General features: G+C 37.9%; 2 protein-coding genes across 2 annotated transcripts; both read left to right on the forward strand.

The window, feature by feature from the left end:
• The first annotated feature begins 137 nt into the window (after positions 1-137).
• Positions 138-2151, forward strand: zgc:152986 (uncharacterized protein LOC101884054 homolog). The gene is made up of 3 exons (XM_035381894.1): positions 138-185; positions 709-931; positions 1377-2151. The coding sequence occupies exons 2-3, from the start codon at positions 721-723 to the stop codon at positions 1769-1771; spliced, it is 606 nt and encodes a 201-aa protein (XP_035237785.1). The 5' UTR covers positions 138-185; positions 709-720; the 3' UTR covers positions 1772-2151.
• A 191-nt stretch (positions 2152-2342) lies between these two features.
• Positions 2343-14317, forward strand: si:dkey-28n18.9 (sorting nexin-6). The gene is made up of 14 exons (XM_035381169.1): positions 2343-2499; positions 4178-4291; positions 4474-4581; positions 5353-5422; positions 6180-6307; positions 7700-7783; positions 7964-8038; positions 8130-8160; positions 8248-8335; positions 8545-8584; positions 10425-10511; positions 11174-11263; positions 12024-12089; positions 12365-14317. Exons 1-14 carry the CDS (start codon positions 2494-2496, stop codon positions 12506-12508), a joined length of 1131 nt encoding a protein of 376 aa, XP_035237060.1. The 5' UTR covers positions 2343-2493; the 3' UTR covers positions 12509-14317.
• Positions 14318-19358: the final 5041 nt, after the last annotated feature.

A 19358-nucleotide genomic window follows, 5' to 3' on the forward strand; every position in this document is an offset into this window, starting at 1 on the left:
AAAAAAAAAAAAAAAAAAAAAAAAAAAAAAAAAAAACTGCTGCTGAGGTCAGTAAGTGTGTAAGCACTCACAAATCTTCTTAAGATTCCATTTCTTGTTCAGGGGGGATATCTGAATATGCTGAAATGGGGATATCTCGTGCTTCCAGAAAACTGCATGGACACAGGCACGACAAAACACCGAAGGTACCATCAGCCAGGACTTATTTTGCTAACCTATGCCTTACATTACGACGTTTTCTAGGCCTGGAAAATTTATTGAAATAAATGGTGCATGCAGGTTGCAGATGCCAGTAAAGCAGGTCGATTGAATTAACCGGTGGTTGGACTGAAACACTTTGGTTTCAATAAAGGGAACGCAAGTATGTATCATTGTCTGTTTTACGGCAGGTCGATCTATAGCTACTACTACTTAAAATAAGCGTAGCCTATATTCTATGGGAAGTTAAAATTGCCCTTGGTAGGCCTATTATTCCTAATAATACCCTCACAAAGTCTAAGTTCTATTCTCCCTGAAGGTAATCAAGGTCACATCAATGTTGTAGCCCTCTTAAGATAAATTGTTGAAATTCCTATGTTTATATTTCAGGTAATTTAAGCATATAGCCTTCACCAAAACGTGTACTGCGGCCTAGTTATCCATGCACATTTTGTAACGAAAGTAAGTGTGTAATTGTGAGCGTTTATTTGTTTATTTATATTTCTGCAGACCACGCAAGTCATGCTATCCAAGCTCTGGGCTTCCGCTGTATGTTTCTTACTATTTTGTCTTATAACTGAAGCAAAGAGAGACTACTACGACATTATCGACGTGCCACAATCAGCAAGCGAGCGCCAGATCAAAAAGGCCTTTCATAAACTGGCAATGAAGTACCACCCAGACAAGAACAACAGTCCCGATGCTGAGGTGATCTTTAGGGAAATCGTTGAAGGTAAGACCATCATTAATTGAACACTGATAAAAGCAGAAATCAACTGAATGTACATTTTCTTTCTGCTCCCAGCTGATATGCTGTCAGCCTGGTATTGTTTCTTTTGATTCTGTGGCTGTGCCAAAACTCATATTTATATGAAAAGTGAAGATAAATTGAATCATCCGTAATTGTGGTTTTTATTTTGCCATATCCACAGGATACAGTGTATGATATTTTGTTATGGGGAGTGCTGTGATGAATTTTACCAAGTGTACTGTGTTTTAGGCATGCTTGTGTAACAACGCAAGGATACTGCAGATTGTAGTCCTACTTAGAGGAGCAGTCAGCTCAGTGGTCTTTGTCTTTGAGTAAATGGGGCATACTTTATGGTTGCTTTAATGCTAGTGTGGTCAGCTGTATAAATACCCGTAAAAGATGAAAATGCTCTCCACCTTGCTCTCAGCATATGAGGTCCTCTCCAATGATGTGAAGCGGCGACGTTATGATGAACTCGGTCACAAGGTCTTCAAGGAAGGCTCCAAGGACGAGACCACATTTGACTCAAACATTTTCCAATTCAGCTTTGAGGAATTCTTCCAAGGTCTGGGGTTGGAAGATGACCTGTTCTTGGACTCCCCCGAGGATGCTTGGAGCTTTCAGATGGGGGATGTTGATGAAGGTGACATGCATCAGGGAGGGAGTTTTTTTGACAGTGACTTCTTTTCTTTTTTTGGAGGTGATTTTAACGAGATGAGCTTAGACCACAGAGAGGATGGCTTTCAAGACCCAGAGCCAAGCTTCTGCTGGATAAAAACACTTTCGGATGGCAGCATCACCAGAGTTTGTGAGGAGGATTAACTGCTGTCTTGACAAAGGGCATCTTAATTGTACTTATACATAATTAATTTGCCTAAATTCTATATCGCCACATCAGTAATTCTTATTTAGTTGGGCTGTATACGGTAATATATTGCACTATGCCGTAAAAATTCTGCCGTGGGAGGAAGTATAATAGTTTGGATGCTGGGTTAATAATTCATAGAATACTGATGTAAATCTCCAATGGGACACTGCTGTTATGCTCTTGAGCAAACTGTTCAACCTGTATTGCTTCTGTTTATATCTAGTTATACAAATGTATAGTATGTAACTTTAGCTTTGCAAGTTACTCTGTATAAGGGTGTCTGCTAAACAAATAAACCATATAAAATGCACAATAAATGAGTACTACCATTCTGGTAATTTGTTGAGTGGAAATGTTTAGAGACTGGAACCCAATAGATAGTCCACAATCCTTCCCTTGAGGTGTACTATTGGGTAAACTTAGTTACAGAATAACATGTTACTACCATTCACATCTGCAAATTTCATTACACTAGCACTTTGATTGCTCTCTCACGGGACTGACATGCACTTTGACCACTGAAATTTCTGGCTCGCCTCAACAACACTCCAGCAACTAGAGCTTTTTGCCTACAGCACTGAAAGGAACAAAGCCAAACTATTCATTTGTTTATATATTTACTTGCAATCGCAGGAGACCTATATCTCCAGTAGCTGAATATTTCTACTTTTCTTAAATGATGGTAAGCCACAATTAGATTATTCATTTAAATGGATCTGTACTGAATGCATAACTTCCTGCTTCTGAGCATCATATGATCTCTTTTGTTTCAGTCAAGACACCTTTAAACACTTGAACTGTTTACTACATTTCTAATATCACAATCAATGCAATCAAAATGCAGCTTAATACTGTATACAGTTTTGTATGTTATCAATTAAGTTTATTTAAATACAAAAATTTTATTTATTGGAGGAATTATAGTGAGAGTATCAATGAATAAAATAACTTGTAATGCTATTTTTGCAATGTTTTTGGAAGACAGTCTGGTTTAATGCGTAGGTGAGTGAAAATGGAAAAAGTCCCATTTTGTATAACATCTGGGCTGTTCAATTTCTCTGTCAATATCTGGAATGAATTTCCTTCAAACCTTCAAATCAGTGCAATTTTAAACAGTTTAAAATTGAAGTTAAATAATACTGAGCAGGCAATCCAGTGCGCAATTGTGTAAATTCTTAATTTGCAGTCATTCTTCTAATTCAGTTTTTAGAATATGGCAGTTCAGTCTTTACCATATTTTGTTTATTGTTTATAGCACTTCTTTACATAATTTGCTTAAAAACCAATTTATGGTTATGTGTTAGAAATGAGCTTAATGTTATGTTATGATACAATGCATCAGATTCAAGTCTGTTGATATGTATCTGTTTCTATCAGAAAAAGCTGTGCTTACTTAAAGGTTTGTCAGTTTTAATGCCCTATACAAATTAGAAGTTTAGTTGCATAGGTTTAGGGGTATGCAGTTCACAGTTTCCCAGTTTATTTATCCTCACAGTGAATTGGTGTTTTACTTTGTATTTTGCAAAAAAAAAAAAAAGGTATGGATGCACTTTTCTTACTTTAGACACATTGCTTTGGGCACAAATAATGACCCATTAAACAAGCTCATTAATGCTCTTTTGGAAAACTTTATTTAACCAAGTAATTAATCTCTTTTCTAAATTGCTGCCCACATTAAATTTTTAAAGTTTTTGCAGAACAACTTTTTCCACACATCTGTCTTCACAGACATATCCATTGCCTTTTTATAACTTCCAGTAGTTCACTTGCGAAGTGGGCTTGAAGGTCTGCTTGTAAAACATGTGACCACCCGAGTGTTAAGAGAGGGATGGTCTCTAAGTGTTGAAAAGATCATGCTAGGGAATGGCAAAGGCAGCCTTTAGAAAGAGGAACTGCATGTGTCATATCTCTATCCCTCTCACAGAACTGTCAGGTGTGCTATCCATAGCAAGTCCAACAAAACCAGAACCTATATTTGGACTGACCATGTGTACATGGGAGTTTAGTGGAATGAACCAGCAAAAAAAAGAATCCTTTTACGTCAAACTCGACTACACTCAACTTTCACCCCCTGAGGTGAAATCCCAATTTAGAGCAAGACCCCTGTCCTTTTAAAAGGGATAGATTCTGTTTTTTGAATAGATTATTTCAGTTTTTGTGTATGCTTTCAAATTGGCCCAGATGGTTTTCTTGAGGAATGAAGGATGTTACAAAGTACAAATTATAACTATGAAGCATCATCTGAAACCAGTTAATCATAATTAGTTGTGATTACAGAGCAGATAATTACATTTCTCTTGTTCAAGAAACAATTTGTAGACAAAATGGTTCTGGCACTGATCACAAGCCATTGATTTCAGGAGGAGGCAACTGAAACGGTGAGACCTGTCCAGAGCATTAGCATTCCCAGTATCAGGGTGACTGAAGCCATGAAGAATGAAGACTCGCTGGTCTTTGTTGTGACGGCCCAGGAGGTGAGTGAACACTGGGGTCAAAATGTGTGTGGTTATAATGCAATATTTCACACTTAGTTTATGGCAAGGTGAATCACCTTTCATGGAGACCCTTTCTCCATCTTTAATGACTCTCATGGGCTCATTAAGGCAGAGTTGTGGTCATGTTGTGATTATGTGCAAATGCTGCTTCTCTTCACCAGTTGTCTGGCAACCAGGAACATCGAGTTGAAAGGACATTCGAGGATTTTGAGTGGCTGCAGCACTGCCTGTTCACACAGGATGACGTCCCAGGGCTGCAAGGAGTCATAGTTGGTGTCTTTCATGTTCTCCCACAGTTTAGGAGCAAGCCTATGATGTCTGATTTCACACAAAATTTTTTTATAAACTCTACAACTACTCCTGCACCATATATCTACTTTATATAACTGTGTTAAGCAACCATGAATGGCTTGTTAGTCATTTTTTGCCTGGCAAGTAAATTAGATAGTTGCCTGTAGGTTACTACATTTAGATTTAGGTACTAGTGCATGAAGCTGAAAACCAGCCAAATGAGCTGAGAATCTGCCCAGACATTTTTTTTCCATGGATCTCATGTGAATGTGGCATAGATGGTTTTTGCACTAGTTTCCTGTGGGGTAGCTAAATCCAATATACAGCTATTTTACTCTATTTACACATGAAAACTATAGGCAAGGTGATTTACTAAAAACAAACTATACATATCAACAAAAGTTTCATCAAAAAAAAGCCATAATCCCCATTAATTTCTTTTAGAGGTACTTTGGGATTCATCTGTCTGCCTCAGTTACATGACATGTTTGCATTAATTATTTATTGTAAATGAAATTAATTGGGCAGCTTTTTTAAGCCTGTTAAGTATTCAGGCAAAGAGTTTTGATGTACCGGTCATGTAAAACAATACTTGTATTGGCATTGGTAGCTAAGGAAAGGGGAAGAGTTTAAGCATAAAATCCTACTATAGATGAACAACAAAGAAATAAACTACTGCAACAGCAGCGTGGCAGCCTTTTGACATCATTATTACAGTAATTTCCATGTGAATGTTTTATCTCCCTCAGTTTCCACCGCTACCCCCAAAGCCTGCTCATTCTCAATCAAACTTACAGCCAAAGGTTCTTCGGCAGCTTGGTATGTGTTGAGTTGAGTTTAGGAGAATGAAAAAACTTTTAAATGCAGCATGGAATAGCATTTGAATAACAACTATACTCATTCTAAACATCTTTCTGTGATTTTAGTCTCTTATTTTACTTAAAGAAATGCTTTAAATGATGGACATATTCTATAACAGAATCTTTTTTACTCTCAAGCAGTTGCCTTATCTGTATCAAATAAATTAACAAATAAAAATGAGTTAATGGTGTCATCTTTTCAATATTTTGTCCAGTCAGAATTTGCTGTTGCCAGCATCCATGTGCAATGTAACTATGTAATCTACATTTTAAATATATTTGAATGTAGCTCCCTGTAAGATGTGCTGCTTGAAAATCTGTTGGAGGACTGTAATTGTACAATATTTTCCTTTGCTATCAACCTACCTACTAATATATTTATATTTATGGCCAGTTTGGCATTCAGCAAGGTAATCATATTTATTTATCCTATCTTGCAAAAGGATTCAGCTTGTTAGTAAACTGTCTAATTCTATGTATTGTATTTATATATATTTTTCAGTGCTACTTTAGCCATAACAAACAAATCACAAGCCATAATAGTTAGACTTTTTGGGAAGTAGAGGTAATTGTCTTGATTGGTCATTAATTAGTAATGCATGTTCACCGTGTGTTATCTGCATTTCTATGGTGCAGTCGATTTTTCTAGACCAGATAGCATTACACACAGAAAGGCAACCAAACAATGTTGTAGGCCTTCACTACTTTAATTCTAGGTTTCCTGGCGCTGGGGGAGGATTGGAAACCCTACTGCATTGCCCTGCAGAAATATCTCCAGCAGGTGGCAGCACACTCCACGCTCGGGACCAACACGGCCTGGCCCAGTTTCCTCACACACACAGATGTGAGTGTGTGCACATACTTAGTTTCGAATCACTCTCCGTCTTAAAAAGTGCTGTTTTAAATTTTCTTTAAAATGAGAGGTCCTGTTTCATGACATAAGCAATTTTCTTATTTTTAAATCGAATGTCATGACAGGCATTCACTTTTTTAAAAACTATATATGCAAATCCTGTTCGTGCTAACTGGCAAAGAGATGAATGGCTAATCACGCTGTTAGTCACCCCATGTCATACAGTTCTTTGTTTGTGGTTGCTCATCATGATTACACATCATTATATTAGCTTTGTTGATGTTCGTGGGTCACAACTGAAAAACACCAAAGAAAATCTTATACAATTCTCAATGAATATGATCTTTAGAATAAGATTTGGTAACAGACTCTTCAAAATAAGAAAATTAGGAACAACTTTAATTCCTAATGTATAAGAACTGGTAAGGAAAGAGTGCATTCCTGCTTGATTCAACTTCTAATCCCCAACTAATCTGAGATCTGCTGAGAGCACTTAAGTCATTGGTCCTTTTAACAGTGACAGCATGGAGTGCAGAGAGCACGTGAGCAGAGTTGAGGAGTCCTGGCCTTGCATGCAGAGCTGATTGTGCAGGGTTCAAGGTCAAGACAGAATAAACCTGATGCAGCTAACAAATGCTGTTATAGTTCAGCATTAGTGAGCATGGCTTAAGATCTGACAGTGTAAAAAGAACAGAAAGGATACACTGAGAAGTCAACAACTTGAAGCCATTCCCTTGCTCTTACATTCTCTGGCTTTCTATTCATATGCGTTTAAACCTTGCAAATGAGGTATACGTATTGAGAGTAAGAAACAGCTATAGCCTACCAAGCAGGAATTCATTTTTATACATATAACTTATCAGTAACTCTGATATTCAGTTACACTATGCAAAGAGCACATCACAGATAGAAACAGCACCCATATTTCTTGAAATAAGGATGCATTCCCCTGTCAGCAGGTAGCTTGTTTGACCTCTAGTTAGCAGCAAAATTTACTGAAATATTTCCAAATCTTTATACATCTTTTCAATATGAAAGATTTTTAATTTGCCACTGGCATATTTATATATACTGTCAAAATAACAGCACTGAAATAATTTGCAACTATTTTTCTCAGGATTCACAGTTTAAGCCAACTAGTTCATTTGGATAGTGTGATGCTATCCATTAGCCAAATTAATTGATTAATTAGTTGGGCATGTTCAATATATATTGCTTGGCATTGTGAAAATTGATTACACAACACTTTTCCAACAAATAGTGATGACTGACCATGTACTGCATCATCAGAAAAACAGTGTGGTGTGTCAGTGTTGTGTCAAAGTGCATGAAGGTAGTAAGAGTTTTATTCATATTTTATTAGCCCGCTGTCTGTCGTTCCAGCCCCCTGGGAAGCAGCGAATGAGGAAAGGGCTCTTTAGTTGGCTCAGCCAGGCAGTGGAGGAGAAGAGGAAGGAGAATCGTAAGGTAAATCAGCCTGTGGTACATATGGTCGTAATTACCCAGAACCCCCCAAACTCTTCCACCCAACACGCATCTATGAGAACTGAAGTGACATTTCAGCAAGCTGTTTCACCGGCAGTGGAAATGCTCGGGACTGCTGTGCAGGTTTATAATGGGCCTACCCATGGCTGAATTCCTTTGCAGGATGTAGATGATTTTTTTCAGACTGAGAGAGATGACAACTTGACACTCGTGGGGCTCACCAGAACAGCAGCGGAGGTACGCTTAATGCTTTCTCCCTGACAAGGCTTTGATTTACCTATGGGGCACTTTGCTCATCCAAACCCTGACATTTTCATGGTTTTTACAGAAATTCCTCGATATGGTGCTGACAGAACAGAGTAAGTAAGAGGTTATTTTAAAGCTTTATTTACAGATTGAATTTCATGCCTTTGAAGGTTATGTTTGCGGTCTTTCTGTTTTCTCAGAAATTGCTGTGGCATGTGGACACTTTTCCACTTCTTTGCACCTGGTCATTGGGCAAGAAGAAGATCCCATTTTAGTGGCTTTTTCAAAGTATGATTTTGTCTCAAATATTTTTAATAAAGATATCTAATATGCCATGAAATGACTTTTTGTAAGTATTTGAAACATTTTTAAATGCCATATTATATATATATATATATATATATATATTAACTATGCATTTATACCAGTGTTGGGCCTTTTAAAGAATTTTTATCATTTCAGACCAAGTTTGAATTTACTCTCAATTGTGTATGCAGGATGTGCCTGAAGCTGTCTGAGGTTATTGACGTTGTCAAGGTATGGAGTCCACCCCGTAATCAGACTGCACATCCTCTCAATCTGGACTAATTAACAGTCATTCTGACTACAATTGACCACTTTCCTTCCCTTCTGTGAAAATATCTCTGAACACCTAGAAAAAGCTGTTAATGCAATTTTCTTCAACCATGAAGGTACATCAATGTTGTTGCGACAGTACTTTGTAAAGAGCAGTATTTGACGGGCTCTTAGTAGAGGCAACATTCTGCAGGGCTGGTGAGGACAGAAAAAAAAGGACAGATAATATGTAAAAAAACAAAAAGACATGTCCATGTACCATTGAGTATGCATGCGCATATATGCTGGTGACAGCTTAAAGTAAGATGAGGACTGCATGTTCTGACTGTGATGTACAACCTAATCAATAGTGAGCCAGAATCTACAAATTTTGGCCTTTATCTGTGGTCTGCATCCCCCGTGACCAGAATAATGTTTCTGCTGTTTTCTTTGGTCTAGTAGATTTAATTGATCTTGCTGTTAAAATGCACGGCCTTGTCTCTGGACAGCTTTGAGGACCTCGGTGGACATGAAATGTTTTTAAGAACTGTTAGTAAGCCCACAGGGGGTGTCAGTAAGAACAATAGCTCTGAATGCTGACATTTGGCCTGTAAGTCATTATACTTATACTCATGCTGCTTGTATTGATGTTTGTAGAATTGTGGGGCTGGGTCAGTGTGTTCAGCCTTTTTCTTTTGGCAAACTAAAGCAATTAAATTCTTCACATCCCTTTTCTTAAAAATGATAGGTTGCATCTGTTTTTTAAAACCATAATGAAGATTCATGGTGGATGTATTTATTTATTACTGGATAGAATGAAGCTGCTGCATTAGTCAAATTTCACTCTGCAATCAGAACTGAAAGGCAGTCGATTTAATCATGTAGAAATTCATTCAGAGGGGCATCTTATCAGAGGCAAGGGCCCTTCAGCTGGTTATGTCACTAAAATGAAAGCATGAAATCTATTTGGCATTACTGTACAGTACGCATTCAGCTTTCCATAAGTAATTGAGAGGCTATTTTAATTATACCACAGCCATTGGTGTGTTCATGACTTTTATTAATGATGGCAATGATGAGTTGAATGAGAATGAGAAAGAGGCTAATTAGGGAAAGTAATTTTAAATATGATTTTAAAGTAGACTGCCAGGCCTAGAGAGATCAGGCAGACCTGGGAGAGTCCATAGCCTTATGGCAGTTACTCTTAATTATGTCAAAAAGTTCTGCTCATACCACAGTGCAGTGAAAACATTAAATTAATTTAGCCATGAATTTCTAAATGTTTTAATATTTCTATTCTATTTATTTACATTTTATATTTAAAAAAGAAGGTAGCATACAAATCCACTTTTCAAATGTCAGATGGCCTTCCCAAGTTTTGTGTCTCCTTAAATTTTTTCAACATGCTTATCTATTTGTGTACATTGAAAAATAACATGGATAATGTCTATAATAGTAATAATTCGAAATAAAACAATGAATATGACATGGACTGCAATGTACTGCGTATACTGTAGTTTTTAATTCTCTCCCCCCCCCCCCCAAACCTACTAACTTAATCAAGGTTATGCTCATTGCCATTTGCCTTGTCTTTGAATTTTCCATAAGTGAATTTTGTTTGTGGTTAGAGCAAGCCAGCTTAATGGTTAGGTGCAGATCCAGTGAGGAGGAGACCATACTTGAAGATGTAGACTGCACACGCTTTCCTCCTTTATTTATTGAACATGAAGTTCAGCCAATGTTTGTGCCATGTGCCTCTGCCAGTGATTACCTGAGTATCCAAACCACAAACCATGTCCCAGTATGCCTGTTATTCTTTCAGAAAAACTTTGAAAGTGTTGCTGACAACGACATCTACACATTAGGCCTGGCCCTGGACCTGAATTTACGCTATCAAGAGGCGAAGAAGGTAAGAAATGCATTTTTGTCCTGCAGGTAAACATCATTTTCTAAATCAAGGTGGAATTTTCAGTAGCGTCTTTATGTTGGGTTTCTCCATTTGTTTTCTAATGTTTTACATACTCTTCATTGCAACTTCAGACACTGCATTCTTTCATCCATGAACTAAATTCCTGTTGAATTGCTCTTTTGCAAAATCAGTTTTTGTCACTTATTTCAGTGACACCACTCAGGGTGTAGTTCAGTCTGAATGAAAGCAGTACTGTGGATTTTCAATAGTGCAACATGAAAGGACCTGCACCAGAGATTTTGTGGCAGTTATGACTGATGTGAAAGGGTGTCACCATATAAGTATTTCAAAGCCAGCATTTTTAAGATTAATGTGCTTAATATATTACATATAAAGCCCATCTCATGCTACGTCTTGTGTTTATGCTTTCTTTTGTCTTGTCGTCGGAGCTGACAGTACTTAGATCTCACTAGTTCAGAAAGACAGGTCAGAATAATTCGTTTGCAAATGAATTTATGAGGTATTCTATGTACTAAATGTTGCAGTAATGTCAAATACCCCACCTCCCTCCCCTCCCCAGTACAAGTTTATTGATATCGGTATTGACTATGATTGATGATTATTGGTTATTTTTGGAGCCTCATCCCACCCTGTTGTTGAAGGAAATGCTCTTCCGAAGGACCTGTAAACTGGTGGAGTTAGAGAATGCCAACAGGAATGCAGAGAAAGCCAAATCGATCAAGAAAGCAACAGTAAGTGTATTATTGAACAAATCAGTTATCATTCAGCTCTGAAATGTTACCTGTTCATTCAGTCCATTGGGCTCTGTGCTGATTTTGCTCTTTAAGCTGAGCCCTTTGGAATCAAGGTCTTATTTTTTTGATCACTAAGCACATGCAGCTTTGATCAAATGGTACATTCAAACACCATTATATGTACTGTAGCACACACAATAGCATGTGATTGCAGTGCACTGCATTGAGTTAATTTGAGTTGATTTACCACAAGGCACAACTGATTGCATGAATGGAATAAAGAACTGTACAATTCATTAATTTTATAAATGAGTTCAATGTTCTTAAATGAGTCTGATGTCCTTCACTGTCATTTTTGATACACCGTTCTTCACTAAGGTTTATTAGTGGGTCGCTGATGTTGATATGTCCAGCAGATGGCAATAGAGTCCTCTTGTTCAGGAGTAGGCAACTTTCATCTTTATTGCAGAGATAATTTGGGTTTTTGTTTTATGGGTTGTAAAGTACCCAAAATAATGGAGAATTTTACTTTTTGGAAAAACCCTGAAATTGTTCACGATCAAAGGACTGCCTTGCCCTGTTAAATTGTGAAAGAACATGGGGACTCACTTGATGTTATCTAGTTTGATCATATGCTTATTTGAGATGGCTGACCTTGAGCTGGTATTTTAACAGTGTTTTAATGTAAAGATTTGTGACAGCAATGTAGCTATGTTTGATTAGCTGTGTTTACGTGACTTTGTTGATCTTCATTCAGATGGAAGAAATTAAAAAGTCTGCTGAAAAGGACTTTGACCACATTTCTGCCGTGGCTAAGCTGGAGGTAAGCCTTGCTATATTATATACATTTACTGTTATTTATTTACTTGTTTTTAACTGTTTTTAGAATCCAAGCACCAAGGAAAAAATGTACTTTAAGAACCTTTTTTTTCAATTCTGTATAAACCAAAGCTTAATCCTGGAAATCCTCACCTGCGGTATAGCAACCACTGCATCATGGTTAGCGCTTGGCTTTTTTCTGTAATTTTTGGCTGAATAAATGTTGCGTGTTTTGGTGTTTCTCTGTGGATTTACCTGTCCCTGGCTGTTCATGTACAGATTGAGAAGTTTCACAGGATGCGGGTGGAGGTGTTTCAGCAGTCGCTGGTGGAGTGGTGCGAGAGCCAGCTCAGCACTGCCAGGGAGCGCTGTGTCCTCCTCACCCAGCAACTCACGGCCTTCAGGCTGCTGGCCACAGAGTAGCTGTAGCACAGCACAGGCCACGCCCCTTCCAGGGCACACCCCTTCCAGACCAGGATAATCTGCTCCCATTCAATCACACCACCAGACAATTGCTATGACTTTAAACTCATGAGAATAATACTGTTGTCCTGAACCTGCCTAGCTACCTGTCTTGCACTGGGGTTAATGAAAGCCTCTGTCCCTAAGGCTTGAGACACACCATTGTGCTTGTTCTTGTGGTTTATTTGTGTTATATATAGTCCTTCCCATACAACAATGCTTTCATCTACCTGTCCGGTATATCTCTGCATATGTGTGCAGGTGAGAGGGACAAGCTGCTCTGCTGTGGTCTACTCCCATGCGTGTTGAGGGCACCGTGGCTATCCTTCCCCACAGTCCGATCAGCAGACAGAATTGTGATAAATTGATTGCCGCGCTGTAGATTTTTTCTGTTCTCTGGGTCCTCTGTTTGGAATCCTCGTGCAATTAATCAGCCTGCTTTAGGCACTTTCCAAGGACATGGGCCTTCTCAATGCTGACACTGTAAGCGTAATTGCCGCATTCTGTTTCCATACACGCAAACCGTATGCAGCCTTATAGCACAGGAAACCAGGAAGGATAACTTATATTAATGTCATCTAGAAGATAAATTGCTGCCTTTACAAGATGGTGCACCACGCTATTACAGTGAAGGAGTGTCTGGAAACAGACATTATGATTTCTTTGTCTGTTAAAAAAAAAAAAAAATGTCACCATGTATTGCCAATTCTGTTTTTTGAAAAGACATGCTCATCATAGATTTAATACAATTATATAATAATGAATAGCTGTGCATATGTTTTATTCAACATAATGCTGAAAAGAATATAAGGAATACAAAAAAATCTATGTTGAAGTAAAAATGACCGATTGTACCCACACCCCCCCCACACACACACACACACACTCATATACGCTTAAGCACTTAAAGTAGGAAATAAATACTATAAAACATGGAAACCTTAAATATAATCTTAAAGATGTGACCTATGGGTTGTGTGCTACTATTATGAATGCATTATGGCTGTCCAGAGAGAATATGGCCAGAGATCTGCCAAGTATTCCATTATCATTATGAGCTGGTATGAATGAGATATTCCATGAGTTGTTTAGGTCATTTCCATCATCTGTAAGTTATTAGAACTTTATTTTTGTGTACTTATTGGATGATTCTACCATTTGAATTAAATTAAATTTTATTTTAATACATTTTGTTCTAGTAATGTTACACTTTTAGGATGAAAGACATAGTCAAAACATAGGATAAACCTAAAATGAGTTAAACATTAACAAATACATTAAATGTTTTTTTTTTTATAATCCCAATCTGAACTGGCATTAGCTAATGTAATTGTTAACAGAAATTAATGATGTACACATACATTAAAGCTGTACAGATTAACTTTTCAGTAGTTAGTAGTTAACTACATTAGTTTATGCCAATTCATGTGACATTATTGTAAATTGTTGCAATATATATTGTATATAGTTTCACAAATCAAAAGCCTGTTCAAAGAGAGGTAATTGGTGCAACATCTGCATTTTTGTTGCTTTTATTCATTTTGCAGAGCAACCTACAGGCATGATACACAGAGCATATATTAGGAAATGTGAAAACAAGGACATGACACCTTTTGAAAAATACTGCATTTCTGTAAGTAACAAAGCATTTGGTAAACTGTGGCAATAAAAGCACAGCATACTCCTAACTTGTTCTTACTGTATACTTGAAGCATCTTGAAGGGGCTGATTACTGGTAAGCACACAGTGCTAAGTCCCAATGGCCATATCAAGTAGGCTGTTTGTTGCCAAGACAATTAAATCAATTGCTTGTCTCAACAAATTCTGTAGAACTCTTCTGAAAGGGCAATTGAATCAATCCTAATGGGACTTAATAAGTACGAACAGGGGCAGGGAAAGTCTCTTGTTCTCCCATTCAGCACTGCTGAGGCTCCCATCTCGCCTTTGCACTTTTCTACCATCTCCTGTTTGGAAGCCATGAATGAGTCTAATGATCTTTTTTTCCCTGTTATCCCGAAAATTTGGCAGCATAAAACCATGTTGCTGCAATATTATGGCAACATAATGGTGTTGTTGTAGTGTCAGGGCAACATTGGGAGAATGATATGTGGAAAGTGCCATCAAGCCACAGTGATTCACATACATTTTTGTTTCTTTTGGCTGTGCTTTTGGCAGGGGAAAGGATAGGAAAGCTCTATTACTGAGTGCCAGTTTAGAGGGTCCTATTCACACTGCTCAAACACCCTAGGCCTCTGTTCAAAGGCAATGGGTTTAAACCTATGGTTTAAACTAGTCTCTCTGGCTCACAGAGCAGTATGGGTGGGGGGTGCAGACTTCGTTCTTAGTGTCGGTTTCCTCAACTGCTAAAATAGCACGTGATTGTATTTTACAGCAGTCAAACTGTAGCATGAAACACTTTTTGTATATATGAACTACAAAAAAAAACCTTTTTGTATATATGAACTATAATATGTAATAACATGCTTAAGAATGACAGTGCATTAATTTTTCTAAGGTGGACTCACAACGCTGTCACATCAAAATACACTGAAATGAGGATCAATTTTTGCATTTAAACTCAATAGGGGATTTTTTTTTATAAAGTCCAGGCTCTCTTGTTGGCCTTCTGCGCTCTCACCATTGATTTTGTGCTGTCATATCTGCCATAATATCTTCTCTATTCATGCTGAGCTGGCGCTCTGTCAGGTTCTGTTCATTGCCCTCTCTCAGAGACTGTGTGTGGATGCCTCAACCATTGCAATTTGGAAGGGAGTGAGGTGTTTTAGCAGACTGTTCCAGTGCTGGTCAAGAACAAAAAGTTGGACCCTGTAGGCCTCAAGGACCCGGACTTAACATTTAAAACAGATATTTATTCAACAAGTGTTTGATATTGATGCAAGGCTTATTTATAGTTACTCCATGCTGAAGATGATTAAAAAAAAATGTCTATTACTATTATTTGACAGTACTGCACACAATGATTTGTCCAGAAGGATGTAGATACTTACTGCTTATTTTTTGTGGGGTTCTAAAGATGCTTCAGAACAGCAGATGTCTTGCATGAGTTCATAGGCAAATCCTGGAAATGTAATTTCGGTCTGTCACAGAAAATCCCCAAAGCTTACCGGTTACAGCCAATGCTTTTCCTTCATGGATGATTCATTGAAATGGATGAGTGCATGATAGAATGGCAGATATCCTGGGAGACCCAGACTTATGCTTTTCTGCATTCAGCTCAACTGTGTCTGTCTGAGGCCTGGAACCCTTATTCAGAAATTGCTGACTCCTAAAATATAATTACAATACACATCTTCATGAATATGGGGCTATATAGATTGAGATTGTGTGCCCTGTGATAGTTTGGTGACCCTTTCTGTGTCTATTCCTGCCTCTCGCACACCGTGACCCTGACAAGGATAGCCGGGTATAGATAATGTATGGATAGATTGAGATCTGTGTTTTCATTGACTAACTTGGAATAAGGTCTATTTGCCATTACCATGAATTATATTTTTTAGTGTACTAAAATAAGAGTAACATTTTGACTTGGCTAGTTTATTTCCCTGTCACAATTTGACATTAAATGTCATAGGGAGCACCAAAGTCCTGTCAGATCCAAAGACACATTCGTCAGTTTACAACTCGGCTTGGAGCTAATATATAGATATCTATGTATATACTGTAGATATACTGTAGATAGAAATCTCAGGCTGAATCTGCTGCATTTTGGAAGGGACTTGCCACAGGTTGTGGTATGGGCCCTGGATTTAACTGGTTGTTTGAAATGAACAGCTCTTTTACAGGAAGTCACATGAATGGCATATGTAGTACACATGGTAATACAATAGAGGTGATGTGGAATTGCACAAACAGGCATTTTCCTGGACATGTGAAAGAAGATTCCAGATTCCAGAGACACTTCAGTACGATGCAATACTTTATCATGTTATGTCCTTCACCTTAACTGAGTGCCCAGCTCTACAAATGTAACATAAATATCTCCTGAATGAGTGCTTGCTGAAGCTTCTCAGCTTCTCCATTGACTTTAATAAAACATGGAGTTGTGTCTGCTGAAAGTTATTTAGTCGTCATTAAGTCAAATCAGCCAAGCAGACAAATTATGATTCATTACATGTCCCTTGATGTGTTAAAGGTTATGCAGTTTGTATGCAAACTCACAGCTTATGGGGATATGTAACTTAGCACAGTAAAAGATAATAAGAGGGGAGGGCTCTGACCCTGTCAGTCACCATCATTTGATGAATCATCTGTTATCAGCAGCTAGAGCCATCATCAGTGTTCATTTCACTGCACCACCACACTGTAAACCCTATTCACCCATGGCACAAAAACTTAGTGTATACACTACTGAAATGTTCCACACTGTCAAATTAACATGAAAACTGTATGTTCGATTGACACAAATACTTATGCCTTGTGAGGTTAACATATTTTTTATGTTGAGTCAAGTTTCGATTTCAGTTCATACCACTTAAACTGTTAATGCCAATGTAGCATAAGTTTGTTAATTTCAATAAACAAAACCTATACCACACACTTAACACATATTTGGTACTTGTTTGTACTCAGATATAATAGTAGAATACATATACTTAATTTTTTATATTCAAATGACTGATTGCCCATTTATAGTTCTATAATACTTATACAGTATATGTATGCTCATTTAACATAATAAAAGCACATCATTACAACTAGAGATGTCATGTAGTGTTGAACATAAAACATTTGGACTATCTTGACCTGAAACCTACTGTAAAAGTTCTTCATTGTCTGACTCATTATTTTTGCATAAACATAATAACATGAAGGTTCAAAGCTCTTTATGAACTATAACACTGAAACAATTCATTTTTCAGATATTACGGTTAGCAAAGAAGGTACTCTCCTTTCTTCCAAGATACATAGTAAACCAACAGATCCCAATAATCTTTCACATGCCAAGAGCTATCATCCCACCGTCCAATTCCAAGCCTATAAACCTGCATACATTTAGTTTGGACTGTTCATTGGAGAGACTGAGCATTGTCCAAAAGAAAGTATTACAGAACACTGAAGTGCAATTAAATGTGAGGATGAACAAAATCCTGTAGCCAAACATTTTAAACAGGCCAAACAACCTCTCTATATTGTTTCATAGGAATAGAGCAAGTTACCCTAGGTCCTAGAGGGGGTGACATTAATTATCTTAGAAAATGTAGAGACGCTTTTTACATCTTCCAATTTATGACATAGATTTCCATGTACAAAAAACACAATATAGGTTGAATTGACACAAATGTGGAGACAGATAGTGGTCATGTGACACATTACCATTTTCAATCTCTTACCAAAAAATGTGAACAAAGCAATGTTATCAGTGCTAATTAATAATGGATTGATGATGTAGTGCTCAGGCACTCAGAGATGTCGAGGTGATAATACTGCTGTCGGTTCTAATTACAGACACAAGATCAAATTCTAATGGCATGAATATATTAAGTAGTTTCACTGTGCAGTGCTAATGTTATGTGTGTAGCAGAGTGTTTAAAGGATTTAAATGAGAGCTGCATTTTTATGATGTGCCTAGCTCTTCTAAAGGGAAGTCTGCAAGTCTGTAGTAGAATCTTTTTTTAAAATCACGCAGGATGGAAGCATGGAAGACAAAGGACATGCAAGTGTTACAGAGCATAGCCGATATGGGTGATTTGTTGCGTATGATGTTTTTACATATATCTTTATGCCCTCTGGTCCTATAAGTGTGTGTATACAAGCATGTGTATGCAATGAGAGAGTGTGTGTGCGAGAGAGAGAGAGAGAGAGAGAGAGAGTGTGCACGAGAGAGAGCGAGAGAGTGTGTGCGCAAGAGAGCGAGAGAGTGTGTGTGTGAGAGTGTGTGCGAGAGAGATTAAAAAATATTCTGTCACATATTTTGCTCCCCCTGGGAACCATGATATTTCAAGTACATGACAAATAACATTGCTAACACATTCCACTAAAGCTAACCAAATCCCAAACCAGGAGAAGGAACAGATGGGAAAAAAAGAACAGTGAGAGGAAAAGATACTTAGTTGGCTATGAAATGCTGCACTCCACTCCTCAAACTTAAAGCAAACCTCCAGCTGCATCCGCTCAAAATCTGAAGTTCTGTCTTTCCACACTCAATTACACTCAAACACGTGTAATATGCATTTTAAAATGTGTGGTCTGCACAATGATCAATCCAAGTCTCTTCATTCGAAAGTCTCTTAGTGTTCAGCTGTACACACACAGTGGGCAGTTCTCCACATTGGAAGCTCTGCTGCTCATGAGAAGCATGTACATGGATTATCTTTAGCCTGGTAAAGGTCCGCACTGCTTAATATTCCTCAGGTAAGAAAACGGTGACAACACACTAAATATAATCTATAAGAAGGGCCTGCAGCCTGTATGGTTAAATGTGCAGCTTGGTGGTCATGTTATAGAAACCACTTGAGGCATGAAGTCATATTAATTTGGAGGCTCGAGCCTGTTCTGGTTGGCTCAGCTGCACACAGCCCCTGTCTTTTATAAATATTTAATTGGTCCTTGGTAGCGATGAGATGAATGCTGATGAAAGGCATGTAATCAGCGAGCCTTTGATGGGGTGCGATAATGACACTGTGCTTGCGAAGCATCGACTGATGAAAATGAATGGAGGAAATGGCAAGGAATGTGGGATGAGAGATGGGGATGACTTTAGCCGTTGTAATTATCACCTCATCACAGCAAAGTCTAATCAGAATGAGGCATCCTCTTATTTCACTGTACAGTGTAGGACCAGACGCTGGGG

This window comes from Anguilla anguilla, chromosome 11 (assembly GCF_013347855.1).
Source record: "Anguilla anguilla isolate fAngAng1 chromosome 11, fAngAng1.pri, whole genome shotgun sequence".
NCBI lineage: Eukaryota > Metazoa > Chordata > Actinopteri > Anguilliformes > Anguillidae > Anguilla > Anguilla anguilla.

What these genes read in the sequence shown, in the direction of transcription:
- zgc:152986 (XM_035381894.1), top strand. Translation starts at nt 721, where the DNA reads ATGCTATCCAAGCTCTGGGCTTCCGCTGTATGTTTCTTACTATTTTGT. An exon ending in CTTTAGGGAAATCGTTGAAG is followed by an intron (nt 932 to 1,376) that starts GTAAGACCATCA and finishes CCTTGCTCTCAG; the next exon opens with CATATGAGGTCCTCTCCAAT.
- si:dkey-28n18.9 (XM_035381169.1), top strand. An exon ending in TTGTTGTGACGGCCCAGGAG is followed by an intron (nt 4,292 to 4,473) that starts GTGAGTGAACAC and finishes TCTCTTCACCAG; the next exon opens with TTGTCTGGCAACCAGGAACA. An exon ending in ATTTTAGTGGCTTTTTCAAA is followed by an intron (nt 8,336 to 8,544) that starts GTATGATTTTGT and finishes TTGTGTATGCAG; the next exon opens with GATGTGCCTGAAGCTGTCTG.